At 40.0% G+C, this 27,996-nt stretch overlaps 4 protein-coding genes and 2 long non-coding RNA genes across 7 annotated transcripts; 2 read left to right on the top strand and 4 right to left on the bottom strand.

Annotated features, from left to right (window-relative positions):
* Positions 1 to 13: 13 nt before the first annotated feature.
* LOC144195063 (3-oxoacyl-[acyl-carrier-protein] reductase FabG) lies at positions 14 to 3,661 on the bottom strand. Its single transcript, XM_077714439.1, has 8 exons — positions 3,605 to 3,661; positions 2,308 to 2,481; positions 1,626 to 1,804; positions 1,465 to 1,558; positions 1,150 to 1,219; positions 773 to 809; positions 627 to 690; positions 14 to 257 (listed from the first exon to the last, which is right to left on the bottom strand). The coding sequence occupies exons 1-8, from the start codon at positions 3,626 to 3,628 to the stop codon at positions 99 to 101; spliced, it is 801 nt and encodes a 266-aa protein (XP_077570565.1). The 5' UTR covers positions 3,629 to 3,661; the 3' UTR covers positions 14 to 98.
* Positions 3,662 to 5,527: 1,866 nt separating this feature from the next.
* On the top strand, positions 5,528 to 12,860 carry LOC144195065 (uncharacterized). The gene is made up of 3 exons (XR_013326040.1): positions 5,528 to 5,646; positions 12,291 to 12,482; positions 12,634 to 12,860. It is a non-coding gene; the product is annotated as an uncharacterized LOC144195065 (long non-coding RNA).
* Positions 6,266 to 7,915, bottom strand: ppil3 (peptidylprolyl isomerase (cyclophilin)-like 3). Its single transcript, XM_077714440.1, has 6 exons — positions 7,839 to 7,915; positions 7,598 to 7,672; positions 7,367 to 7,460; positions 7,231 to 7,298; positions 6,577 to 6,695; positions 6,266 to 6,483 (listed from the first exon to the last, which is right to left on the bottom strand). The coding sequence occupies exons 1-6, from the start codon at positions 7,839 to 7,841 to the stop codon at positions 6,357 to 6,359; spliced, it is 486 nt and encodes a 161-aa protein (XP_077570566.1). The 5' UTR covers positions 7,842 to 7,915; the 3' UTR covers positions 6,266 to 6,356.
* Positions 9,239 to 15,746, bottom strand: LOC144195061 (volume-regulated anion channel subunit LRRC8A). 2 transcript variants are annotated; one of them, XM_077714435.1, is made up of 4 exons: positions 15,330 to 15,746; positions 14,791 to 14,916; positions 10,713 to 12,831; positions 9,239 to 10,596 (listed from the first exon to the last, which is right to left on the bottom strand). In XM_077714435.1, the coding sequence occupies exons 3-4, from the start codon at positions 12,822 to 12,824 to the stop codon at positions 10,321 to 10,323; spliced, it is 2,388 nt and encodes a 795-aa protein (XP_077570561.1). In that variant the 5' UTR covers positions 12,825 to 12,831; positions 14,791 to 14,916; positions 15,330 to 15,746; the 3' UTR covers positions 9,239 to 10,320. The 2 variants fall into 2 exon arrangements, with proteins under 2 accessions (XP_077570561.1, XP_077570562.1); XM_077714436.1 differs by lacking the exon at positions 15,330 to 15,746 and adding an exon at positions 15,130 to 15,270.
* Positions 15,181 to 19,869, top strand: hscb (HscB mitochondrial iron-sulfur cluster cochaperone). Its single transcript, XM_077714437.1, has 6 exons — positions 15,181 to 15,934; positions 16,129 to 16,225; positions 17,916 to 18,005; positions 18,089 to 18,233; positions 19,397 to 19,444; positions 19,624 to 19,869. Exons 1-6 carry the CDS (start codon positions 15,486 to 15,488, stop codon positions 19,716 to 19,718), a joined length of 924 nt encoding a protein of 307 aa, XP_077570563.1. The 5' UTR covers positions 15,181 to 15,485; the 3' UTR covers positions 19,719 to 19,869.
* LOC144195066 (uncharacterized) lies at positions 17,534 to 25,902 on the bottom strand. The gene is made up of 4 exons (XR_013326041.1): positions 25,849 to 25,902; positions 22,995 to 23,088; positions 18,053 to 18,197; positions 17,534 to 17,574 (listed from the first exon to the last, which is right to left on the bottom strand). It is a non-coding gene; the product is annotated as an uncharacterized LOC144195066 (long non-coding RNA).
* Between the last annotated feature and the right edge of the window lie 2,094 nt (positions 25,903 to 27,996).

Below are 27,996 nucleotides of genomic sequence, written 5' to 3'. Positions count from 1 at the left end.
ATGCTGGCCGTGCTCAGTTCAGTCGATCCATTTTATTTTTTCAAGCAACATGTTGCTATGAGCACCAAGATGTCTTCCTCGGAAGGGGGGGGAGGGGCCTATCTGGGGCACATGGCGTGGCGGCCTCCGTCGATGGGGAGGTTGACGCCGGTGATGAAGGTGGCGGCGTCCGACGCCAGGAAGGCGATGCTGTGGGCCACTTCGTCCACTTGGCCGGGTCGGCCCAAAGCGTGAGTCTGCTTGCACTTTTCCAAAAACTGCAACAAAAAAAGACAAAAAGTTGGACAAGTACGCCAACGGATTGGACGCCGTGAATGGCGAGGTTTTCCCTGGTTAGAATGAATTGGATGTCCATGTTTGTCAATGGCAGCTAATGACAGTTCTATTGCCTTGGTTTTTTTTTTTGCAATTTTAAAAATGACTTTTATTGGACTTTTTTGTATTAAAAAGGCATTTTAATCGCACTGTTGTTTTGCTTTTTACGTCCTAAAAAATTGTTAGCTAAGCTAACTGTATGCTAAATTAGCCTTAGCTGTGAATGGTTGTTTATGTCAATATGTTAGGCTGGGATGGGCTCAAGCACCCTCGCGAGGCTAAGCGGTTCAGAAAATGAATGTTGTGGTTACCTTGGCATACTGCTCTTCATCCAGTCCTGCCCTCTTGTGGACTTCAGTGACAATCACACCAGGACTGTGGTATCCAAAGACAAGAGCTCATCAGAAAGCGCCCCCTGTGGCCGTTAAGAAGAACGGCATGTCGACATTACACTTACCACACAGAGTTGACTCGGACTTGCTTGGGGGCCAGCTCTGAAAAAGAACAGTACATAATTTAATTAGTACAGTCATATATACCTCTACTTACAACTGTTCATAAGTACGAATATTTCAGGTTATGATTTTTTTCAATACAGAAAACAACAAATTCAAGTTATAAAATCCCTAAATTATAAAATCCATAAAAAGGTAATCTGTTATTTTATTTTGAATTACCCTTAGTAAGTGAACAAAAACTAAAAAAAGGCTCGTGTCGCCTCCTGGCGGACAAACACGGGTATTACATCTATAACAGCCACAATAATTACGACTATTCTATTTTACAAAGGGGCGGGGTACATTGAGCAATGACGAGGAAAAATTGTCAACTTACCCAGAGCGACGCAGCGGGTAAACTGGTCAATGGCGGATTTGGACATACAGTAGGCCAGGACACCAGGGAACTGCAACGAAAACAGGGGGACATCAAGGTCAAAGGTCTTTAAAACATACCTTATTAGCTCACAACTTGGTAGTTGTGTGATGATCGCAAAACAAAATGGAGAATTTAAATATAAAGTACACTTCTACTTACGAAAAAACTCTTCAAACCAATTAATTTTGTAAGTAGAGGTATGACTGTATATTAAAATCCTGGCCAACATGCCCAAAACTGTCTCGAGGGTTAAGGAAGTCCTTAAACCCTTACCGATCTCTGTCCATTGACACTGGAAACGTTGACGATGGAGCCTTTGGTCTTGATCAGGTGAGGAACGCACAGTTGGGTCAGCTGATACGTTGATCTGCAACACCAGGAAGCGCTTAGAAAGCAGGCGACCAGTCGCCAGGGTAATAATGGGCGAGCGCTACCTGACGTTGATGTTCATGACCCTGTCGTAGGTGGTCAGGTCGGAGGTCTCGATCCCGCCCATGGCCAGGATGCCGGCGCTGTTCACCAAGACGTCCAGGCGGCCCAAACGCGAGATGACTTCGTCCACCGTCCTCTTGACCGTGTCTTCGTCGGTCAGGTCTCCGGGCACCAGCATAGGCTGCGATAAAATACAAATAAAGAACATCCTCATAAGTTCACGATTCCACCATTTTTCCTGATTTTTTGTAAATCAATTTGTAAAAAAACGAATCCAAATGGACATCAAAGTATATTCACATATCCACGTACCCCTAAAACCCTCATTCGGTATTAAAGTAAGTGTAATATGATTAAATTAGTAAATTATAATACAAATACGAACTAAACATGGCTTCTCATTATAAGTTTTTAACCAAGACCTGCTTAAATGTAGTATCAGCATAAGGGGAAAAAGGATTTGAAATGGGACTAAATATGGGAAACACCGCCCTCCTGTGGCTAAACAATTACTTCTCATCAGGACACGGTGGCTGACTACTGCATACTAGTGGACGCAAAAGAAATTACAATCACCTATTGTTTATTTCCATCAAGATCAATTCAGATTGCTTTTGAATCGATACATGTATATATTTTTCTGAATTTATTGTTAGAATATTACAGTTATATTGGATTTTGTACCTCAACTCCGCCACTGCAGCCAGCGCATTCCTTGGCCACTTTTTTCAGACTCTCCAAATCTCTGCCGTTGAGGGCCAGGACGGCTCCCAGTTTAGCGAACAAGATGGAGGTACCGGCGCCGATCCCTGAGCTGGCGCCAGTGATCAGTGTCACTTTTCCCTTCAGGGAAGACACCTAAAAAATAAAAAAGGGGTAAATGAGACTTATTCACATGAAAATATCATTTAATTTACAATAAAACAGATTGATGATGGAATAATAATATAAACATGACTGAGGGAAGGAAAGTCACAATTGGAGATGACTACATGAATTGTATGGAGAGGGTATTAAAAGTCAAAATAATTTGAAATAGGTCATAAAAACATTGTCCCTACATAACTTGGGCATTTCAGTAGTTGGAAAAATATAAAGGTATAACTGTGCCAAGTCGTTCTTAAGTTTGGCATTATTTTTTAAGTAGAGGGATTTACAAACCTGGCGGGCCACCAGGCTAAAACAAGAATATTTGAAAAATGTACAAATTTTAACTGCATTTAAGCCACATATGGTTATAAGATAGAAAGTACCATGGTCAATATTTTGATAACATTTTTAATGACTTGTAATTTTTTTTGGGTTGCTGACAAATTATTTTTTTGCTTTTCGCTCATCCTCACAAGGCTCGCGGGGGTGCATAGGGCCAGATAATTTTAGTGTTTGCTCATATAAAAATACATTTCAAGACACAGGCTATACTTTTACGTATTATTAACTTATTGATTGCCAATGATGGTGATAAAATCTATTTGAAGTGGAAGAATTGAAAATAAGCTGCCAACCCTCTCAGTTCAGATGGATTGGACATCAATGAACTCGATGAAGTGATGAAAAGAACCACAGAAAAGGATGTCAACGCTACTAACATAGCAGTTAATATTCCCATATATTTAGCATATTTATTTATACTTATTTCCAAAACATGCTAGGCTGTCAATCGGCTTTTCTATGACTACATTTATCTAACCACTAAAAATGTGGTGTACTCAATTAGTATTTTGACTACGTGGAACACTGCGCTACTAAACTACTCGTTTGGTAATTTTGTGTTGTTATCGTTGTAGTAAATTAAAATTAAATGTTAAACAACATACATACACTTGTTAGGGTTTTTTTTGGGGGTGGGCGACACGAATCAAACAAATCTGCTCTTTCCTACGCACGCTATCCCACCGAAGTAACATCCACAAACCGAGGGAACAAGTGCAAACAAACAAAGATAAAACAGAGAGAAAGAAGTCTAAATAAAATAACTTGCCTTGAAAGCGTCGCTTGAGGTCATGTTTGCTGTTAGTCGGTCAGAAAGAGAAGCTAAACAACTCACATTGACGCGGCTCTCGTGTAAATAACATGCAGCGGCTGGCCAAACTTCCGGGTAGGATTGAGACTCGAGCAGCGATTGGTTGGAAAGAAGTGACGTCGACATGTTCCTGAATTTACTCCTCCTCTTCGTCTATTGTGCTTTACTGTATAATGTAAAGCAGAGACAATGATATTATTCTGATTATTCTACACTTCTGTTCGGAACAAACTGACAAACAAACAAAACAGCAACACAAAACCGAACATGGAAATAAGCACTTCTTTCTACGGTTTAGTTTTTGTTTGTTTGTCACTGGCAGAAATGTAATACATAAAGTAGTTTAACACTTTTGTAAGTCACTATTCTTGATGGTTTAAAACGGGTTAGTTAGGATATCTCGATTACATGTTTTCTTAGTACTTTTTTATATAAATATATTTACAATGGTTAGCATTGAATGAGATGAAAAATATTCATAAAAAATTATAAAATTTAAAGTATGCAGCTGTTCTAATGGGAGAAAATTAGTTAAATGAGTTAAATATAATTTTAAAATAATAATAGTTTCAAAAGTAGTCATCAGCACACTTTTATATTTCATTTGAATGCTATTCACAGCAATGTCAAATCCATTTGAACTGCGAGAGTGACTGAGTAAACCCAGTCCTCCCAGTTCAAATGGTTCAACTAAGATTAAGATATGCATTATGTAAATCATTTAATGTGAGATGAAGTGAGTTCTGTATAAAAATCCATTCAATAGTTGTATTGATGACACTTTCACAATAACATTCTGCTTACTCCAAATACATTTTATCTATAATTCTTATAAAGGGTGATTTTATGGGTGTATGTTAAGATTCTCTCGCTACGTTTGTCCAAACCGTGCAACGTAGAGGGTTAAAAATTTTTATGGTGGCCAGAAACGGTTGTCAGATCAATTTAAGAATTTGTTTATAGCGCAACAATTGTCAGTTTATTTTTTTTTTGGGGCAAAGCCAGGCACCCCTGCTTGAATTAATAAATGAGATTATCCTACAATTCATTTTCAATTTGAGACAAATATGCAATTGTTACACCTGTAGATAAGACCTAATCAAAAATATTTTCCATCTCACTAGTCTTGGCATCCCAGCAATCTTCAAAACAAGAGCTTAATCAAGGAAATATTCTCATCCTAATTGACAATTTGAGAGCAATTTCAAGCACTTTATTGCCCATTAATTTGACAAAATGCCCTGAAAACAACGTCAGTAATGAAACTGTCTGCATTAAAATTAGTAATTTTGTGACTATCGAACCAAGACTGTAGATTAACCCAAAAAAAAACCCTAAAAAATGAGCACCGTCTGCAAAAATTTGACAGAAACACCATTAGGTCATTGAACGCACCATCCCGAGTGGACTGGAACGCGCTTAGACGCCAATTGTGAATTAAAATGCTTATCCTCGATTTGAATTTGGTTTTTTTTCCCTCCTTTGTACATTTACAGTATGCATTGAGCATTGTGAGCTGAAAAAAAAAGCGCTTAGTCAGCAGTCCGCCAGCCAACCAACGGCTCAATGGCAGACGTGGCCATACAATAGGCCAACCAACGCAGCAACATAAACAGACTGGAACAATTCTGGGGGAATTTGCGCCCCGTGCCTTTTGATCTTTTGATAATACCTGCCGGATACTAAACGCAACGCAGCTAATGTGTGGTCACAAAGAACGGACGCCGCCGTGTATCAGAAGCGTCAATGTAACGATCAGCAATCCGATTGAAAGACCACTTTAAAAAAAAAATGGTCTGATGACTTTGTAGGTTGGGGAAGGGAGGGAGGGCGGAGCCACTGTACAGAGTTGTTTTTTTTGTCGAATAGGCTATTTGGTAGGAAAAAATGGAAGTCGTCAGAAGAACGATGGGTCGCAACTTCATGTTTATTCTCTGATGCTCGATTTTGTTGATTGGGCGCCGACAAGTGGGAAAAAGTCTGTTCGAAATCCAATCACTGTGAGTCTTAGGAAGGGTGACATGATGTTTTTTTAGATGGTGGCCATCTTGGGAAAGAGTCATCAGGGGCGGTGTCCAACTCAGTTTGGTTGGTGGGCCAAATTTGAGAAAACTAGATCTAGATGGGTTGGTTTTGGGCCATAAAAAGGTAAGTTAATGGTACGGAAAGGGTCGGTTTAAGTGAATTGGACAGATATTGTTGTCAATGGTGGGCATGGAGTAAGTTTTGTGTCATTTCCTTGTTATTTTAAGGCACTTTTTGTTGATTTGGGGGTGTTTTCAGGTGAGGTCCTTGTGGTTTTGGGGCATTTCTAGGTGAGTTCTTGGTGGTTTTGGGGGCGTTTCCAGGTGAGTTCTTGGTAGTTTGGGATTGTTTACAGGTGAGTTACGGGTGGTTTTAAGCTATTACTGTGAGTTCTTGGTGGATTTGAGGTTTTATCACAAGTTCTTGATGTTTTTGTGGCATTTTCAGGTGAGTTCTTGGTGGGTTTGAGGTATTACCACAAGTTTTTGGTGGTTTTGGAGGACTTCGGAAGTGTTCAATTGCAAAATATCATCCAAAACTTTAGTCTAAGTTGTGAAAAGAGACCTCCTTTCATACAAATGTCCTATGCAAAGGTATCTTTTTTGGAATGATTTATTAATATAAAACGTGTTGAGTTTATCCATCAGAAAAGGACAGTTTAAGGACAAAATGTTCAGAAAGCGTTCTAACCGGCAAAAGGGTTGGCATGAATGGTAACGTCCTTAATCCGGGTTTCCGTCAACGGTCGGAACGTCTTCTCGTGGACGGGGAGTTTCTCCAGTTCGTCCAATGCTTCCAAGCCATCGATAATCCTACAAAAAGAGGATTTCGCGTCAGCTTGCCATTCATTTTGGAGGCTCATCGAATTCTGAAGCAAAACTGAAGCGACTTTTTCGAATCCGTACTTTCCGAAAACGGTATACTTCATGTCCAGATGGGGTTGCTTGGCGTAGGTGAAGAAAAACTGGGAGCCGTTGGTGTTTGGACCATTGTTGGCCATGGAGACCACTCCTCTGACATTGTGCTGTAGCAAACAGGGCAAGAGGTACCGTGTTTACTCGCATATAAGCCAGGAGTATGAATTTGAAAAAAGAAATAGGTCTATCTTGATGAGAATTCCAAAAATGACCATTTTCTTACCAGAAGTTTATGATGTGGCAAAAAAATGTGTCTTATATGCAAATAAATATGGTATTTAAGGCTGAGGGAATTGAGCACTTGGAAATAAACCCCTTATTGGACTGCTCATGATTGCCAAGGTACCGCTGGAAGATTAAACGAGAGTAAAATTTGATCGAGTTTGTTATTTTTCTTCGGCCTGAACAATGTTGTCGCTATTTGCACACTGTGAGACGTCCATTTTGTTATTTTGGCACACATATAGTTAAATAAATGTTAAAAACGAGGCAGAAGGCTACACTAAAAGAAATATAACGTTGGCCGACACACGTATAACATTTAGTAATATAAATAGTCAATTAAATTAAAGTTATATACACAATAACACACGTAAATGTCAGTTTTGACTAAATTGGTGGATTAGTGTTTAAGCCACTTACTTTTAAATGTTCGCTGAACTCATCTTCAAATTTGCGTCCCCAAATGCTCGTTCCTCCTTTGCCGGTTCCTGCGTGGTTGAAAGAAATTAACGACAAAAATGCGGTTGATATATGAAAAATAAAGCATTTTTTTTACCTGTCGGGTCTCCAGTTTGAACCATGAAGCCTTTAATATTTCGGTGGAAAAGACATCCTTTGTAGAAGCCGCCGGCACACAAAGCCAGAAAATTCTAAAATGATGCGTTAATGGACGTTACGGTCATTTTGGAAATGGACTTAAAACAATGAAAGCGAGAACAATACAGGAAACTTTTACGTGATGTAAAGTTCAATTTGAGAGGGGTAGAATATAAGATTTTTCACTGACCTCGCACGCTTTGGGTGCCCGTTCGCAAAATATTTCGATTTTGAAGTCTCCTAAATCGGTGTGAAGTGTAACAGCCTGCACAAAAACAAGAATACGTTACGTTTGGGTTATTAGTATAGAAAAACAAAGTCACGGAAAGATCGAGGAAATGTATTAAGCACAGAAATGGAAGAGTTAATACGACGTTGTGATTCGAAATGTATTAACGCGGTGTAATAGCTTAGGATTTAAAACGAGTTACCATTTTAAACGCTGCTAATGTGGAGTGGTGTGTCGATCAAATATGACCGTGTGGAAATATGTACTAAATAATAAAAGTTCCGGGTTATTTAGCAATTATAAATGGTGCAGTTTAAGAAAAATATTATTCTGCTCTGCTAGATTACATATTTTTGGCGTGTACTTATTTACACTAAGAATACTTTTTAAAAAAAACTTTTTTGGTGGGAATAATTTCAAACAATGGCTTTGCTAGACGTCCAATCCAATTTTACTGTGAAGGAGGCCATAACGTAACTCTAAAATAACGATTACAACGTATCAAATTGAAATAAACTACGGTATTTTTTCTAAATATCCATTTTAATTATTGTAATCTTTTAAGGAAAAGACATTTTGAAAAGTAGTGATTAATAATTATGACCAAAAAGGGAACGTTCCAAAGGGTCATGTTTAAAAAGCGAAAATCAGCATTATTGTGAAAGAGGAACAGCATTTCCGCTTTTCTGACATTGGCCTTTGTAAACAAAAAATAATCCACGTCAAATTGCACAATATTGCACCTTTTACCCCGAAAGACACGATTGGTAACGCACAACTCATTTTAATAGCTAATTCGTTAATGTTCTTGTCATTAGTCAGGTCACAATTTTATTTGTAAAACTGTATTTAATTGGTTTTTCCTTTCATTCACACATGGCTCATTAACAATTCAACTAGCAAATACTTGTCAAAATAATCACACACATTACGACGTAATCATGAAAAAGGAGCATGGCCAAGTATTGCGACGGTTTCCCTTTATCTTCCAGTTCCGCTTTGATAGATTAATGTTCCATTCATTTAAAAAAAAAAAATATAACAAAACATACAAACGCTCTGCCTACGCCATGACGATTTGGCGCTGAGAATTCTCAAACGGGTGCTCAAAACAACATTTTTCGCCATGAAAATAGAATAAAAAACAGCATTGTTACACCAAAAGTGAAGGAGTTAACTTGGTTTAAGGCAAGTGGCCACAAAGGGCAGTTTTGTTAGAAACCGTTGTTATCTTTTTTGCCTCGTATACCTTCACAGCGCGAGATTAATTGAATTTAACCTTAAAGTCCTTTTTGCTCCACCCTATTTGATCAAAATAATTGTGCGTAAAAATGTGATTAAATAATACTCTGGAAGGTTTGGTTCTAAAGAAAGCAAGTGTTTCTCTTCCATGCACTCACCCATACTTTGCCATATATTAATTGCTTTGGATCACATTTTCCATTCACATCTTTCTAAATATTTATACAGTTTAAGCTTACATGCCTCAATCAAACTTTCCTCAAACTTAACAAATCCAAGCGACACATTAGTTTGGACTCCAACTTAAATGATTGTCAACCTGACGACGGCGTAGTTACACAAGGAACATAGAAGAGGATATAATGAGCTTAAGGTTATTTATTGATTTTTTTTAATCTGCTTAATAGCGTCCTTGGAAAGCAACCCCTCCGTCCGTCCGTCCCTCCGTGTCCACCCAAGTCTGGCGGGTCATACGAAAGGAAGACGGGGAAGGCCTTTTCGTCCTTTTCGCTTGGTCGGAATATCGTTGTTTTTTTTTGGAATAGCGATTCTTCTCCGTGGTTGAGATGCATCGAATGTAAACAAACACCACAATGGCACTGCTTGTCCAATTTCCGTGACCGGACGTTTCGTCGCCGGACAGTTCGTCGACCGGACATTTTGTCGTCAACTTGATTTCACGTGCCCCAGACCATTTTTAGATATATTTGAAAAAAAATATAAATGGATTAAAGGCCCTGAATATTCCGTTTTTTATAGATCTAAAATTTTATTTTACCTTTTTTTTACTATATTTTTAGATTTTACTAAAATGATTTTGAACTAAAAACTGAAAAAAATCGATTAAAAAAATGACAATTATTGCTTTAAAAGGGGAAAATCAGGAAATTAAATCTAAATCTATACTCTATTTTAATTTGATTCTAAAACAGAAAGTTGATTTACCTTCCCGGGCCACACAAAATGATGTGGCGGGCCAGATTTGGCCCCCGGGCCGCCAGTTTGACACATGTTGGTTAGAGGATTAGGTCCATCGACAAAATGTCCGGGGACCAAATGTCCGGGGACCAAATGTCCGGGGACCAAATGTCCGGGGACCAAATGTCCGGGGACCAAATGTCCGGGGACCAAATGTCCGGGGACCAAATGTCCGGGGACCAAATGTCCGGGGACCAAATGTCCGGGGACCAAATGTCCGGGGACCAAATGTCCAGGGACCAAATGTCCAGGGACCAAATGTCCAGGGACCAAATGTCCGAGGACCAAATGTCCGGGGACCAAATGAACTGGGACGACGTGTCCGGTGACGAAATGTCCGGCTACGAACTGTCCGGGTACCCCAATTTCCCTTTGGGGAATGGATAAGATTCCCCTATTATTGCCACGGCCGAGTCGAGTCGCCGGGAAACGGAAGTGGCGCCAGCCGGAGCGTCCGATCTTGTTCAGATCTGGTCCTTGTCCACCCTCCACAGCTGTTCTTTGACCTCGGTGGGAAGGGTGTTGAAAAGGTCTTCCTCCACGATCAGGCCGGTCCTCTTCAGCTGCCGGCATTCCACCAGTTCCACGGGGAGACACTCCAGGCGGTTTCCCCGGAGTTCCAGTTGCGTCAGTCCGCTCAGTTCGCCGAAACGTGACGGCAGGGAGTGCAGGCAGTTGTTGCCCAGGTTGAGGGTGCGAAGTTTCTTGCATTGGAAAAGATCGTTGGGGAGGCTTTCGATCTTCGCGTGGTGGGAGATGGTCGACCAAGAAAAAGAGGGAAGAAAGATGTCTCGTTATAGTCAAAGTAAGCATTTCATTTCACGGAAGCAAAAACATGGGCGGCAACCACACTCACCCTGTTGGCGGTCACGGCGAGGTACTGCAGGTTCTCCAGGGACCCGATGTCCGTCGGAAGGACGGTCAAGTTGTTATGGCTGAGGTCCAGAAAGCGCAGTTTCCGGCAGAAGAACAACTGTCCGGGAATCTTCTCGATCTTATTCCGGTTCAGGTAGAGCTTCTCTAAATTGACCAACGTGCCGATCTGGATGGGGATGTAGGCGATCTGGTTGTACCAGAGCTTAAGGCAGACCAGCCGATGCAGATGCTGGAAGCTGATGATCTCCTCGATGGTCTTCAGGTTGTTGTCCTTCAAGTCGATCTCCTGCAAGTTGTGTAGACTGAAGATGGAGTGTGGGATGCGTTCCAGGTCGCATCGGATCAACTCCAGTTCCGTCAGGTTGACCATCTTCTTCAGACTGTTCAGCACCATCAGTTTGGTGCCCTCGTTGTTGACCGAGAGCTTCTGGAGGTGCATTCCCACGTCGGTGACAACCTGAGGCAACTTGTTGAGGTTGCTCTTCAGGCGTAGGACGGTCAGACGTTTCAGTTCCCTCAAACCGTCGATGACGATGTAGCGGTTGTTCTCGGCGCTGAGGTTCCCCGTCAGGTGGAGTTCGCTCAGGTTCTTCAGGCTGTAGATCCACAGTGGGATCTCCTTGATGTCGGTGAACTTAATATGCAAGGACTTGAGGTTCTCCCGTAGGAAAGCCAAGGCCGGCGCCTCGATCTTGGCCGGCGTATGGTAGAGCCACATCTCCCGTAGGTTAACCAACTGGGCGATGATGGGCGGGATGGTCACGTCTGGGATCAGCTCCAGTTTGAGGACTTCCAGCTCCATCAGGTCGAAAACGGTGTCCGGGATTCCGCTCAACATGAAGAGGTGGAGCTCCAGTTTCTCCTGAGAGTTCTTGGTAATCCTCTGCCGCAGTTTGTCCAGCGTCCACTCGTTGTTGAGGTTGAGCTGCCTCAGCTTGTTCTCGCTGACCTCGGACAGGAAGACGGCGAATCGCTTGGAGTAGAGCGGATCGTACTGGTCGATCATGTGTAGCATGAAGGCAAAGTCGTTCTTCACGTCGGGGATGTCGCTATAGCTGCTTTCCTCGCGGATAGACTCGAAGGAGTACTTCTTTAGCGAACGACGTAGCATCCAACATAGCGTGTACATGCAGATTAGACCGTAGACCACCACCAGACTGATGTAGAAGCAAGCCAGGATCTTGAAGAGCGTCGCCAATGGGTGAGCGCAACGGTACACGCTATATCCCGTCAGGCTTTCGATGTCCACGCTGCAGTCCACGCTGAACTTGATGTCGTTGACGTAGTAGCCCGTGTAGCAGATGATCAGGATGAACTTGATGACCTTGATGATGGTCTGCCGGATGTACAGGCGGTAGACGATGTCGCCTTCCTCCACGTGGATGCGGAACTTCTTGACCTTCTCGAAAAGCGCCTTGGCTTGCTCGCCCTCCTTCTTGTCCAGGACTCCCGTCTCCGTACGGTCCACGATGCCTTGCTCCAGCCGGGTTTTGGTCCTCTGGAGCATGGGGACGCTAGCTTCCACGTCTTCGCTGATCACCGACTCCTTGTGTTCCAGGGAACCGTTCATTTTCATGGGTTTGGGGTCGCTTTCCTCCACTACCGTCTCCGACAGGGCTCGGGTAGTCCACGGCGAGTCGAAGCACTTGAGGAGGATGGAGACAAAGTGCTCCAGTTTGGAGCTAGTCCTTGGAAACTTGAACCAGAAGTTGCTACAGGCTAAGAAGATCAGGGTATGGAGCAAGACCAGGTAAGGGAAGTACTTGGCAAACCAGTGCAAGCGAGTCTCGTAGCACACGGCGTCCACGTAGTTGTACTGGTGCCGGTCCAGGTCGTACTGGATCCCTTTGGGCTCCGGAGAAAAGGGCGAGGTGAAGCTGATGTTCAGGTTCTTCCTGCAGGTCTGGTCCACCACCCACTTGCAAGGGAGGCAGATCATCTTGTCTTGGGTGACCTGCAGGGTGCCCCCGAACACTGAGATCATCAGCATGACAATGGAGATGTAGTCCGTGAATACGTCCCACCATGGTTTCAGGATGCGGTAGGCCGGCTGCGTGTCCACAAAGTACCGCAGTTCCGTGATGGGGATCATGGTTTATCTGGCGGGCAGAAAGAGCAGACTGGTGGATACTTCTATTCGGACTTTAAGATCGGTGGATGCCAAAAAATCATTTTACTGGGATTTTACCCTTTTAAAAAACTGTTAGCGTATATTCTTGCATATAAGCCGCCTACGCGTATAAGCCGTACCCTGAAAATTGCCTTAAAATGGTTGAATTTGACAATTTCCCTCGTATAAGCCGCCCTTGATTCACAATTTTCAACTCAATATTCATGTTTTTAATAGGGAGTACAAATGTGTTACTTTGAATGGAAATTCTGAAAAAAAATCATTGGGCATGGTATGTCTATAGACCACGGGTGTCAAACTGGCGGCCCGGGGGCCAAATCTGGCCTGCCGCATCATTTTGTGCGGCCCGAGAAAATAAATGATGAGTGGCAACTTTTTGTTTTAGGATCAAATTCAAATTTAGAGTATAAATGTATACAAAATGTTTGGATTTTCTCCCATTTGAAAGCAATGACTCATTTTTTAATCCATTTTTCTGTGTTTTTAGTTCCAAAATGTTTTTGTAAAATCTAAAAATACATATATAAAAAAAGCAAAAAAACCACGAACATTGTTTTCGAAATATAAAAACTGAATGCGAACCAACCCGAGTCTGACACCCTTGCTATAGACAATAAATACATAATTGACACTTAAAAACACATCCGCTCGAGTCCCAGGAATTTAGTGGGTGTGGCTTATAGGCCAAAAACCTGATATCTACAAAGATACTTGTATGTAAATGAAGGTAATTGCCTTTAAGGTATGGCCACATGCTGGAAACACCCCATGATGTCATCAAAAATGGACTTTGGACAGTAGCCGAATGAGTGACAACCTCACTACTTATTTACATTAAAACTCAACTGGATCAGCAACATTCTTGTAAAAGTTGTCATCATAAAATTTGGTCTAGTCTTTTCACTGGCTAATTTTACGGTTTTTAAACTTGTAAAAAAACAATTTTATTAAGGAAAAAAATGTCAACAGAAAAAAATGCCTTTTTAAATGACGCTGAACTAGCAAATTCTGGTTTTTATTATTGACTACAACAATAAAATGTGACTATTTTTTTATCCTTACACTAACTTCCCAAACTCACTACTAGTATAAATCACAACAACATTGAGATTTTAGGTGAACTATTTCACATTTGTTACAATATACCATATTTTCTCACTTATACGTCATATTTATCACTCAAAACAATGATGATTAAATCGGGAATATGGCTTATATGCGCATAAATTAGACTTGAAACTACAAATTTACAAGGACAAAACTCAATAACTGTAAGACAAATTCATTATGACGCCTGTAAATAAAACTAAATACAACTAACAACGCATCCAATTGAAAAAAAGCTCAAATATCTCCAACTTACGCATCCCAGAAGTCCCAAAAATCCAGCGCTTCGCAGTAAAAACCCTTCCAACTCCACTCTATTGCCATCAGTGTTTCCAATTGACCTCTAGCTTAGCGTATGCGCGGAACGCCCAAGTCCGAGACGCCAGACCGGAGTCGGGACTCTTCTAAAAGATGATGTTCCGTCCTGGCGCGTTCAACCCAAACAACCCAAACCCACCTCTCTCTCGCCGGTGCTCTATTCTTAGCCATTTCCTTTAATAATACCCAGAGTATTGTCTGCGGGGGCCTTGAGAAGCACCTCCCTCGACCTTCAGAAGGAGATCCTGTTTACCTTATAGAAAGTACTGTCTCCGACCAGTTGCCTCTCTGGGACACTATACTGTCACCTTTTACCCTCACCTCTCCAACACACCTACACTCAACAATGAGAGGCAGGTCGCCGGCGTCTATTTTGCTCGGAAACCATAAAGTCAGGGGCGCCATGTCTAGTCCAGGTGCCAAAAAAGCAGGTTTATACTGGCTCACTTTTGTTTCCTTTCCAACACAAACGGTGTAGCTGGGAGACGATCACGTGACTTACCTTTTGCACTATGTTATCTGGGCTCCAGGTTTTGTAGTTGCTTTTGATGGACGTGACGTCTTCTGTGAGTCCATGAGCGTTCATGGACAGTCGCTTCTTTCATTGCCATGGGCTTGAATGTGAAATCTGTATTTAGGGTGGAGGGAAAAACATATATTATGTGGAAAAAGAGAAATGTACGTATCAAGTTGAGAACGTGATTGACCTCCTTAACAAGTTGGGACACCCACCAAACATCGACAAAATAACCAAGTCGTCGGGCTATGTAAAAAATATTTACGAGTTCAATCAGCTTGAGAAGAGTCGGTCAATATATAAAGAGTATTTTTGAATGAGTACCTTGCGTGTACATTAATATGCGCGCTACTTAACGCGAACATCATGACGCACGGAGCCGTGGGTGCTGCTAGCCAACAAGCTAACATGCTACATGTTTACCAGCCGGCTCTTTGTGTCATCTGCGCTTGAACTCGAATTGAATATAAAAGCATACGGACCAAGGATAACAAGTCAGAAAATATTTTAGACGGTCGACTTACTGCGTTTGAAGGCTTTTGTTCAAATCCAGCGCCAGTAGAAGTTGATAATTTTTGCTTTTCGTTCCTGGGAAGCTAAAGCTAATAGCAATAGGCGCTGTTTCGCGAGCACAATCGAGACGCTTCAGCATGTCTGCCGCCGCCAACCTGTAGGTGGCGATGTGGTACCTGTTATGGAAAAAAGAAGAAGACACAACTTCCTGGAGAGGGGATGTTTTGGTTACAAAACAGTTTAAAATTGCGTTTTTTGTTGATTCTAAAATGGCTTCGTTGAACTTTTTACGAACGATAGGCTCATGTCGGACAATGTCGCACACAAGCCGGCTCGCTTTTAAAACGGTTTCTTGTCCGCAACACTGTTTAATTGGGGCTTTGGTACGGTACACATGCAGGAGAAGGACGACCCCCAGAGCCTTTAGGATGTTAACTGAGATGACTTGCTGCTTCAATAATGTCACGTCAATTAAAAATTATAGCTCATATAATATTCAAATGAGCTGCTGGAAGTGTAAGGAAGCTTTTGACAAGAGTCCTACATTCTTCTGCTCGTCCTGTAAAGTAGTCCAGCCTCCTGATGAGGGCGCATCCTTCTTCACTATCATGGACTGGTGAGCATTGCGGCTTCATCTATCGCGGCTTCACTACATCGCGGATTTTTTTCTGGGTTTTTATTTTAACTTTTTTTTCGTGTAAATTAATAAAAATGTGAAAATCCACAATGTCTGACTAAGCAAGTGGGAATCACTGATTAAAAATATATATAATAAACAAATGATAACGTCCATTTTCTTCCCTCTGGCAGTGAATGCACATTTGCACTGGATATTGTGAAACTCCAGAAAAGATACTTGCAACTTCAACGCTCGCTACATCCAGACAACTTTAGCCAGAAATCTGCGGTAGGCAGTTTTTTTTAACTGGAAACCAGTCCAAAAGCATGTTTTATTTTGTGTGTATTGGTCTTCCCTATTTCTCATCTTACCAATATTTAAGAAGTACTAACAAAATAATAATAAAACAATAGAATAAAACTGCCTGCCCACATCCAATCTTCAAGTACTGTATTTACTCACATATAAGCCTCCCTACCAAGTGTTTTTTCACGTTTTTATTTAGCACTTATCTGTTTATCTTTTCTCTATTTTGAAATAAATGACTATATCGGCCACATTGACTTACGCAAAGTAGTTTCGTCTTTGTCGCCTTTCAGTTTTATACATAACGTCTTTTTTTATGCGCATATAAGCCTTAACCTCCATTTTTCTCTGACAAAAGTGACTTATATGCGAGTAATTCGCTATTAAAAACTTTTTTTTCACCCCCAATGAGCACTTAGCATATTGAAATGTCTCTGAGCTTTTCTTTTTTAAAACCCCTAAATGGTAAATAGGCACCCTGCTATAATTGAAGAGGTTTGGATGAATGAGTGATAAAGAAAAGACCAAATTTGGCCTTTTGGATGATTAAAATGAAAATACTTGTGTATAGCAGAATAGGAAGATGTTTTTTTTTTTTTTAGAAGTAAAGCACAATGCACCCTCAAGTCAAAGCAAGAAGATGCAATGGTTCCCTCACGCAGGGCGGGCGTGTTTGGCTTATTTTATTCAAATGCCCCTCCGGCCATTTTTTTTAATTAGCTATCTTGCAGCCTCGGGGGGCTCTGCATCACAGATGGAAAAAGCCAACACGTACGTAGATAGATAGGCACCCACTTACTGCATAGGTTGTTATTAAAAAAAGAACAAAAAAAGAAAAAAACATAGCTCAACACGACTTGGTAAAAATAGCGAGACTATTGATTCTCCCCCAAAAAAAGTGCACCCATTTGTCGACAACATATCTTGTATTTTACCGAGCTTTGTTAGTGCATTTCAAAATTGGACTTTAATTGCTAGTTGTTATCAAATCCAAATGACAAACAAATAAAAATGGCAAAAGCTAGCAGGGGCGGAGCTAGAAAAAGTTTTTTTTGGGGGGGGGGGCAGAGGGGGGCGGGGACTTTTTCAAGGGTGGCAAAATTTTTATTTTAATGGTATAGTGTTCTGCCATGTTTTGATTATAGGGATTTTTTATGGATTTTATTCAATATGATTAAAAATATTTTAAATAATTGACTCCAATTTGGTTGTCAATTCATTGGCACAATAACATACCTTTTAAAAATAATTTAGAACATCCAACCAGCCTAGGATTCACGTTTTGGGGATGAAGGAAGCAACCGGAGTACCCAGAGAAAAGCCACACAAGCCTGGGAGGAAGGGTCAAAGTTCAGATGGGAAGGTTGGAACCCATAAGGGATTGACCCCTCCATCTTAGACCCCAATTTACCTAAAAAAATAAAATACAATAAGAATCTGTGGCAATTTTGTGGGTAAAAATGAGAATTTTTTCAATGAAAACAACTGATAATTGAAATGACAATAATTTTGCATCTTCTCAAAATGGAAGATTTTTTCAAATTGGTTCTAAACTTGACTTTTTTGGCAGTTGCCATCTTGTTGGATCCGCCCATTTTGAAATCAAATCTTATGTCATTCAATCAGTTAATAAAGAAAGGCAAAATCATCCCCAAAATTTCTTTTTTTGCAGGAAGAACAAGAATATTCGGAACACCAGTCAGCGCTTGTCAACAAGGCCTACGACACCCTCTCCAAGCCTTTGAGTCGTGGCCTTTACATGGTGAGTTCAAGGACCTCAATGCCTGTCCGAAAAATGGCCCACTTCACCTGTTAGCGTGTAATAGACGTCCTCTGGCCTTCCAGCTGGAGCTGGAGGGGATCGGCTTTGACGAGGGCACGGATCCCGCCGCGGACGCCGACTTCCTGATGGAGGTGATGGACATCAACGAATCCATCGCGGGGGCGGAGACTCCTGAGGAAGCCGATAAGATCGGACAAGAAACTAAAGGTAAACAAACAAACACGACACTCTAGTATCTTGTTCAATCTTTTTGTAGTAAACATAGCGAACTACACATAAAAATAAGTACTTCTTAACTTTTTGCACGGCAACACACTCATAACGTAACATAAAACAAATTTAAATGAATTTGGATTACGATGAAGAAACACAAAAAAATAAGTTTAATCTAACCTTTACACTAAATTTACCGTATTTCACGACTATAAGGCGCACCGCATTATAAGGCGCAACCTCAATGACATTTTTTCCATATATAAGGCGCACTGTATTATAAGGCGCAGTGTCTATTTTGGAGAAAATGTAAGACTTTTAAGTGCGCCTTATAGTAGTGCAAATACGGTAATTGCTATTGACTTCCAGGTATGAAGTACTCACTACTTCACAGTCACCTCTAGAGCCAGCCATTGTTGATGTTTTGGATTTTTTGGTATAAAATCTTGCTGTGGGGGAGGAGCTATATGATGGAAGATGTTGTAAACTAAGATGGCTGATCTGCATTTTTAACAGTATTGTTTCAGTTCAGGCGTTTGTGTTTTTTTAATATCCGACAGTGGTGGTTTTTCGTTTTTTGGTTTTCAGTTTTTCCATATATAAGGCGCACTGGATTATAAGGCGCACTGTCTATTTTGGAGAAAATTTAAGACTTTTAACTGCGCCTTATAGTCATGAAAATACGGCAATTGTAATTTTGTTTGACATTTTGATACCTTTCTTGTTTCTATTGGCCCCGCCTCCATCCTGACTTTCAGATTTGACCTATCAAAGGTTGTTTACTTCTGTTTTCCCTTCAAAATATTCCCAAAAATCATGCACACAAATGTCCTCAAAATAGGATAACGTACATTAAGTGGTATATACTCCCCTCCTATTAGCGAATAAACTCCACCATTTGCACTGACTAATGTAAAAAAAACACTGAAAAAAATGCTAAGCTCCGCCCAGTGCTCGTAGAGATGTCACAAGGGGGGAAATGGGAAAAAAATGCAATTTTTGTCTCAAGATAAATATTTGCCCACATTTTTCTCGTATCTCAAGATAAATATTTGCCCGAAATTGTACTTGTATCTCAAATTGCTCGTATGTCGAGGTATTACTGTAGTTTGGAGAGCATATGAATTTGATTTTGCGGCATTTTTCTCTCTCGGCAGGAAAGCTAAGAGGCTTGACGGAGCAGATCGACGGCGCTCTGCGTTCAGGTGAGACGCCAAGAAGGCTTTTTTTTCTTTCTTTCTTTTTTTTTTTTTTTTTGAAGCTCCTCCCGCCCACGCGTTCCGCCGCCATCTCGGCTCAGGCTTTATACGTCGCCGGCTGAGTCATCAGTTCAACTTCTTCTTTGTGCTCTTTTCTCTTCCTTTATTTTCTTTTTTCCTGCCAGGAGAACTGCAAACTGCTAAGGCGCTACTTGCCCAAATGAAGTACTTCTCAAATATCGAGGAGAAAGTCAAGGAAAAACTTTCCGGATTCATGTAATCTGACACGGTGGTAAAAAGTTTTGCAACGACACGTCGCCATGACTCAACATTTTTCTATCGGGTGTTCGGAAATTTGGACAAATGTTCACCTGGATGGTTTTGTCAATTAGCATCCCTTCTTTGGATACAATAAATCATATTTAATCCTATTATGAATTGCATTATTTTTCAAATACATTGACTTTCAACACCCTCCACAGATTTGCCATTGGGTTGAGATCTGGAGACTGCCCTGGCTGTTTGTTTGGGATCATTGTCATGCTGAAAGACATCAAAAAGTCTCATTTTTAATGGCCTTTCTGATTAAAACAGATTCTATTAATACAGGTAATGAGTGTAGACCTCATTAGACCTCCTTAGACGAAGTTAGACCTCTTTGACGTCCAGCTTTTACTCACAATTCCGAGTTCAAGGTTGGATTCTAGGTGGGTCGTCACTATGTGGAGTTTAGATGTGATCGCTGGGCTTGCGTGGGTTTTCTCCGGGTGTTCCAGTTTCCTCCCACATGCCCAAAACACTCAGGGTCGGCTAGTTGGGCCGATATAACGGGTCAAAGTAGACTGGACGCCTACTGCCATGATGTTGATATCATGTCAGTTAGTTTTATTTGCTGGACGATTCTTGTCTTGTTGCTAGGCAACCTCATGTAGAAGTTATTCATACCGGCCAGATACCATATGGCCTGATTGTTTACGGGAGCATGAACTGTACATAAAGTTTGCCATATTGGGGCGTGTTTGGAATATTTTGGGACAGGAGTAGTGTTTATTTGGTGGAAAAATATGAATTCAATTTGTGAATATGTATGTATTCACGTGCGTTGCAAGGGATTGTGGGGGATTACACATGTGGACATTACAGCTGGTGAAATTGAATGCATGAAAACATGACAAAAACAAACAAGAAAAAACAGTGTCCATTGTGTGAAAGTGCCAGAGTAGGAAATATAGTGCACTCCATATGGCAACAGGCTTATTAAAGATCATGGATATGGAATAAGTCATGAATAATATTCATGAGAGAGCTCTGAAGCTTGAATATACGATTACCAGATGTCACTTTTACCTATGGCCACATGATTTATGCATGTGACGTCCTGGGTGATAGATAATACATTTTCCATCAAGAGATATGACAGATGGATTTTGGAAATGTACAGGAAATAATGTATACTGGCTAAAATTTGCGGTAATAGAAAACTGTTATGCATCATAAATTTGAAAAACAAGGCATCCACAATAAGAGTTATTTTTAAATAATACCTTTAGGTCTTCTTTAAAGGTTTTTAAATGACAATTTAGGCACTGGAAACAAAATAAAACAAACGCCGATGCTAATGCTAATGTGGAAAATGCAAGATTATTATGTACAGCCAAGCTAAGCTATGCTAACATTTAGTAAGAACTGGCTATTAGCTAATATTATGATGAAAAGGCTTTACACATGCTACAAAAGTGGAATAAGATGTTAATGTACTGGAAACAGGTAACCAACATGCTAATGTGGAAAAGGGGAAACTAGTACAGCTAAGCTAAACTATGCTAACATTTGGTCAGGACCGGCTATTAGCTAAAATGATGATTAAAAGGCTTTGTACATGCTACAAAAGTGGAAACATGTTAATCTACTGGAAACAGGTAACCAAAATGCTATTGCTAATGCTAATGTGGAAAATAAGATAAACTATGCTAACATTTGGTAAGGACTGGCTATTAGCCAAAATGATGATGAAAAGGTTATGAACATGCTATAAAATTGCTATTGTTTACTAGTTAGCTAATCTAAAGGAATTTTCCATTAGCATTAGCTTTGCTGGACTTGTGTTATGGCGCCAATTTTGACGAGCAGGTCAAAGTAAGTAGACGAATGGTAGGCCAATCTTTCCTTCATGGTTTGATAGCACTCAACATGAAATGTTCACACTCGCTAGCGTGGCTCACTAAGCGTGAAAAACGACTTTACGTGGCTGTTTACAAGAAGGCGCCCCCGTGAGGATTAGCTGGCCATACGCCATCAATAACAATTTGTCTGCACCAAACGTCGCTGAGCTTCGGCCTGTCTTGCCCTCTCTATGGATATAAATAGCTCTTTCTTTTCTACCCGTACCACATCATTATTCCCGCTAAACGGTGGTGGTAAACACACGGTCCGCGGCCCCGATGTGGCTCGCCAGAGCCTCCTATGCGGCCTGATTGTGTATTAAAATGCCCTGACCCACAAGAGTTGTTTTTTGTGTTGAGTTGTTTTTTGTGGTGTGTTTTGTGTTGTATTTTCTTGGTGTTGTTTTGTATTGTTTTGTTGTAGTGAGTTGTATTGGTGTGTTTTGTGTTGTGTTTTCTTGGTGTTGTTTTGTATTATTTTGTTGTAGTGAGTTGTATTGGTGTGATTTGTGTTGTGTTGTTTTGTGATGTGTTTTTGTAGTGTTGTATTTTCTGGGTGTTGTTTTGTATTGTTTTGTAATAGTGAGTTGTATTGGTGTGTTTTTTGTTGTGTTGTTTTGTGATGTGTTTTTGTAGTGTTATATTTTCTGGGTGTTGTTTTGTATTGTTTTGTTGTAGTGAGTTGTATTGGTGTGATTTTTGTAGTGTTGTTTTGTGATGTGTTTTTGTAGTGTTGTATTTTCTTGGTGTTGTTTTGTCGTAGTGAGTTGTATTGGTGTGTTTTTTGTTTTGTTGTTTTGTGATGTGTTTTTGTAGTGTTGTTTTGTTGTAGTGTGTTGTTTTGGTGCGCTGTGTTGTTGTAGTGTGTTGCATTGCATTTTGTTGTGTTTTGTTGTCGCGTGTTGTTTTGCGTTTTAGTGTGTTGTGTTGTTTTTGGTGTTTTTTTATAGTACAACAACAGACGTCCAATTCACCTTAGATGACTCTGCTCATCTTTTTAGTGCCAAAATGAACTTTTTGGCTCAAGCAATAAATTGCCCCCACCCACATGCATTCTAATTAGCCCCCCCAAACCGAGTTGGACAATCCAACCCCCCCCCCCCCCCCCCTCGAAAAGCCAATGCGCCAGTTGAGTTTTAACCTATTTTGAAAGTCCAATGGTGTTTTGCGGCAACTTTTTCCGCATCGCATTTGCCCTCTTTGCGGGGAAACAATTGCGGCCCCCGTCAGTCAGTCTTTTGTCAGAATTAGGCGAGCCAATCACCTCCGCCGGCTTCCGACCCATGCAATTCCCAGAAGGCACGCTGGCAGAGCGGCCGACGCGAGTCGATCAAAAAAATTAATAAAAAAGCCTTAGCGTGCCTTGCTCTTGGCGCCACACGGTGGTGTCCTACCTGTTGACTGTCAATGCGGTCTGGAGAAGGCGCCAAATGCATTGTTTACTTCCATTTCATATCCGTAGACGGGAGGAAAAACAAGCCGGAAGCACTATAAGACAAGATAAGGAGTATAAATAAAGTAGCTAAGGCACAATGGCGCAAATAACATTTGTTTACGAGGAGGACTTGGCATTAATTTAATTTGCAATGTCGCATTTGGATGCGATTTTAACCCTTTATAAGACACTCATTTCCATTTTGTCATTGGGATGGAAATACAGTGTTCCCTCGCTTATCACGGTTAATGAGGACTGGGACCACCCGCGATAAGTGCATTTCCGCGAAGTAGGGATTCCCCTTTAAAAATGCCTCATTTGAATTTAATTCCAAAATAATAATAATATTTTTTTTTTTTTAAACCCTGTATACATTACACCATATAGAATACAGGTAGAGAGGGTGAAATTCATGTTATAACAAAAAAAACTGTAAAATATGTTGTTTCAATGTAATATTTGTATTTTTTTTAGTCCAAAAAAAAATCCGCGAAGCTCTGAATCCGCGATAGCTGAACCGCAAAGTAGCGGGGGAACACTGTATTAGCATTGGAAGCTAGTGAAAATGGAATCTGGCGTTATTACAATGAGTGATTCTCATATCGATTTGAAAAATCCTTTTGCATTTTCCTCTCGAGCCGCATTTTGTCCCGCCAAGACGATCACAAAGCAAATGTTCCCAATCAGCACAATGAGATTGAATTTCCCTAGACGGCGCCATGGTCAAATGGATGACATTAATAACGCTTGTAGCGCAATTGGATGGACCAATCAGACTCCAGGGAGCTCAAAATGTCAATGATCAACTCCCCGGGTATGTCTCAGTCCGTTTTTGAATGATCCCAAACCAAGGCAGTGTCCATATCTCAATCCAATGGCAAATCTGTGGAGGGAGTTGAAAGTCCTTGTTGCCCAATGACACAGGTGTAAACATGTCTCAGTTGTTCGGGTCCAACAAAATTTGGACGGATTCAAATGAGGAATCCAATGAGAAAATGTCCATTTTGGAAAAGTTGGACCGGGTTTAGGACGCGATGCCAAAAGCTTTGAATGCATTTTGTTTGTATGCCAAGCGATGTTGTCACATTTCCCACTTGGGGGTGCCGCTTTAGCTGGATAGTTCTCTTTTAATCTGGGATTGTCATCCTATAATCTGTCTGGCATATGTTCCTATGGATAAATCAGCTTCACTCATCACTGGCGCGCGGTGGACAAGTGGATACGTCCTTGCCGCAAAAACCGGCTTGCTAGGATGTCCTTCCGATAACTTTCCTAGAATTTATCTGTCAAGTATTATGAAGTATTTATCACATAAATGTCCCTGAAATCTGAAGGAAAGCGGAATTAAATCATTTTTTGTGGTGAAATCGACCAATGAAACGCGATCAGAATTTTGAGGTGGATAAAGAGCATTTGTTTATTTTTAAAAAAGTAGGGATTGACCTCCATTTGTGGAAACAACATGGAAATCAACAGCCCTGATTTGTGTTCACTCGTTCATTTCCTGAAGCGCTTATCCTCACCAGGGTCGCGTAGGGTGCTGGAGCGTATCTTAGCTGACTTTAGCCCCCCTGAATTGGTGAGTAGCCAATCATAAGGCACAATAAGACAAACAACCAATCATAACTAGGGACAATTTAGCATACAATTAGACTAGCTAGCATGTTTTTAGCATGTGGGAGGAAACCGGAGGTAACCCGGACAAAACCCGGAGAAAATCCATGCAAGCCCGGGCAGAACATGCAAACGCTACTTAGTGAGGACCCACTTGGGATTGAACCCTCGACCCCAGAACTGCGAGACGAACGCGCTATCCACTCCCCCACCGAATTTTTAATTCCGAAAACATATTCAATTTTGGTGTCAAGTCTGATTTGTGCACGTATAAGCCGTAACCTCAATTCTATCATCATTTTTTTGGCAACAAATGTGGGAAAACACGGTAAATCAATACTTATTGATCAGCAGTGAAAAGAAAAACAAGTAATCTGTCAAAACAAGAAACAGAACGGCAAAGGCAGAGAAATCGTTACCGTGGTAACAAGATACAAACAAGCTGATAATCCTCTTTTAACCAAATGAGCCATCGTGGCATTTGTTGGGGATTTGCGATCGATGATGCTGATTTAGATCCACTTTAAAAATAGGCTTCATTTGTTGGCCACGCCAGGCACCACCAGGTGGTTCCAATCCCACCATGGCGGCGGGGCTTGAATATATCAATTAAAGGTTTGAATCCCGTCAAAGTCTGCATTCCAAAATAACTAAAAACTCACGAAGATGTAGAACTATTGAAATAGTAAAAGAAAAATAAGGTTTTTAAGAAAAATGGGTGTGTTATTCAATGGAAAAAGAGCATAAAGACGAGTACTTGTTGTGTTTATCATGTGATGAGTCGCAAAATATGATTAAATTGGGTTAGAGACCTAAAATAATTGGGTTAAATTAAATAAATGACATTTTGCCGGTAGTGTTGGTTTCCATGTCATTGTTTAGTACGCTAGTTAGCCTTCATGCTAACCACCTGCATATTTAACTGCAAATTAGCTAACAACCCTCAACTCTTCAAGAAAGTATGGCTTTTAAAAGGGTAATTGTTGGGTATCTATCATCTGAAATTAAAATAAAAACACTGGCTGTGGCCAAGAAAACCAGATAAATCCTTAATTGTTTTTGTTCCCATGTTATTGTGAACTATGCTAGCTAGCCTGCATGCTAACCAACTGTATTTCTAACTGTAATTTAACCAAAAAACAACCAAATTCCTTGTCCATACATTATATGTCACTAAAATAACAAAATAAGCTACTTACCAGTTTGTCCACTTTCTTTTTGGTGTAGTTTTGCCGCTTTAAAAATCTAAAAAACATAAACAAACAACTCATTAACACACTGTTTTCATCCTTCTTTTCAAAACAAAGTCATAAAAAAGAACAATTATAATCCATTAATTACGATCCTTTAGTCAATTAATAACAACCTGGCAATCAAGATGATTTTTTAATGTTAATTTGATCCAAAAAAATGTAGTTTTATCAATTTATTGATGTTATAGAAGTCTAGTAAGTACAGTTCCAGATGACCTTTATTCAAAAAGACACCATTTTACATTTATTTTTCATATCAAAGTAAAGATGACCCATTAAAAACAAGTTCACCAAGTACTTTAATTCAATTTAACCTGCAAAAGTCCAAGATTTGAACCGTCCTGCCTTCCTAAAAAAAAACGAACCCTCCTTTGGTATTGTATCCACTTTGGGCGAATACCCTTTTGAAGAATTGATTTGAAAAGCCTTTAAAAATTCTATTTCCGTCCAAAAGCTGCCAGCGTGCCAACTGTAAAATAACAAAAGATGTATTATTGCGACAAGAGAAGCCTGACAAAAATCATCCTGCCGTCCGGCGCCTGTGGTGAAATGAAACCATTGTCCCCGGAGATTTAGAACAACTGCCAGCGTCGTCTGGACGCCCTGATAAAAATTACCCGTCCTTGCTCACATCACAAACACAAAAAGTGGCTCGTCGCATCAAACTGTTGACACACTCAAAAGTTGGCTTTCCAAGGCTTCTGGATTCGTGGAGTAAACCTAGAGTTCATACTCATTCCTTGACAATAAATACTCGCATATAAGCCGCACCCTTAAAATGGTTAAATTTGACAATTTCTCGCGTATAAGCCGCCCCTTTAATTCCCAATTTTCACCTCAATATTCAGGGTTTTAATAGGGAGTACAAATGTGTTACTTTGAAGGGAAAATATTAGGAAAATTATCATATTTCTGAGATACTATATGAATCAAACGCACATTATTAGGGTCAATATCATCATTCATTCAGTAATGGTTGTTTTGTTACTGCAAAACTGAAAATAACCAACAAGCAGTAAATGTTATATACATAAACACATACAAATACATGTGTGTATATGTATGTGTATATGTATATATGTATGTGTATATGTATGTGTATATGTGTATATGTATGTATATATATATATATATATATACATACATATATATATATATATATATATATATATATATATATATATATATATATATATATATATATATATATATATATATATATATATATATATATATATATATATATATATATATATATATATATATATATATATATATATATATATATATATATATATATATATATATATATATATATATATATATATATATATATATATATATATATATATATATATATATATATATATATATATATATATATATATATATATATATATATATATATATATATATATATATATATATATATATATATATATATATATATATATATATATATATATATATATATATATATATATTTCAGCAAGACTTATTTACGTCTAAAATGTATTTTTCTGTGTCTGTATTGTCACCCTCTCGCTACTGTGAAAGTGAAATTTCCCGAATCCGGTATGAATAAAGTTATCTAATCTAAAAAAGTGACCTCCTCAGTGTGAAATCCCGTTTCTGTTCAAATGAACACGAAGCATAAAATGAAGACTTTGTCCACCTTTGGCCAAGGCGATGTTGTTGGATTTTGTGAGTGACAGAAAAGGGCTTGTAAGACTGCTTTCAGCTCAAGTAAGGCAGGATAAGCTCCCACGTTTTGGTGACCCTCAGCGAGATAAGCGCTATGGAAGATGAGCGGATGCTGAAGATAAAGCTCTTATTGCCATGGTAACTCCTCATCACCTTCTTTTAGAGTTCTGCAACAGTCTGAGGAAACATCCGGCTAGCTTAGCAAGATCGCTCTACATTTTAAACTAAGATAATTAAAAGTACTTATATTGATATATGTGGACGAGTGGTTTGAGCATCCGCTTCACAGTTCTAGGGTCGAGGATTCGATCCCAGCTAGGTTTGCATGGGGTTTCTCAAAGTACTCTGGACTCCTCCCACAACCCGAACAATAGATGCTACTAGGCTAAT

This window comes from Stigmatopora nigra, chromosome 4 (assembly GCF_051989575.1).
Source record: "Stigmatopora nigra isolate UIUO_SnigA chromosome 4, RoL_Snig_1.1, whole genome shotgun sequence".
NCBI lineage: Eukaryota > Metazoa > Chordata > Actinopteri > Syngnathiformes > Syngnathidae > Stigmatopora > Stigmatopora nigra.
Note: the sequence above shows the minus strand (reverse complement) of the source record. Positions and strands in the feature narration are given on the sequence as shown.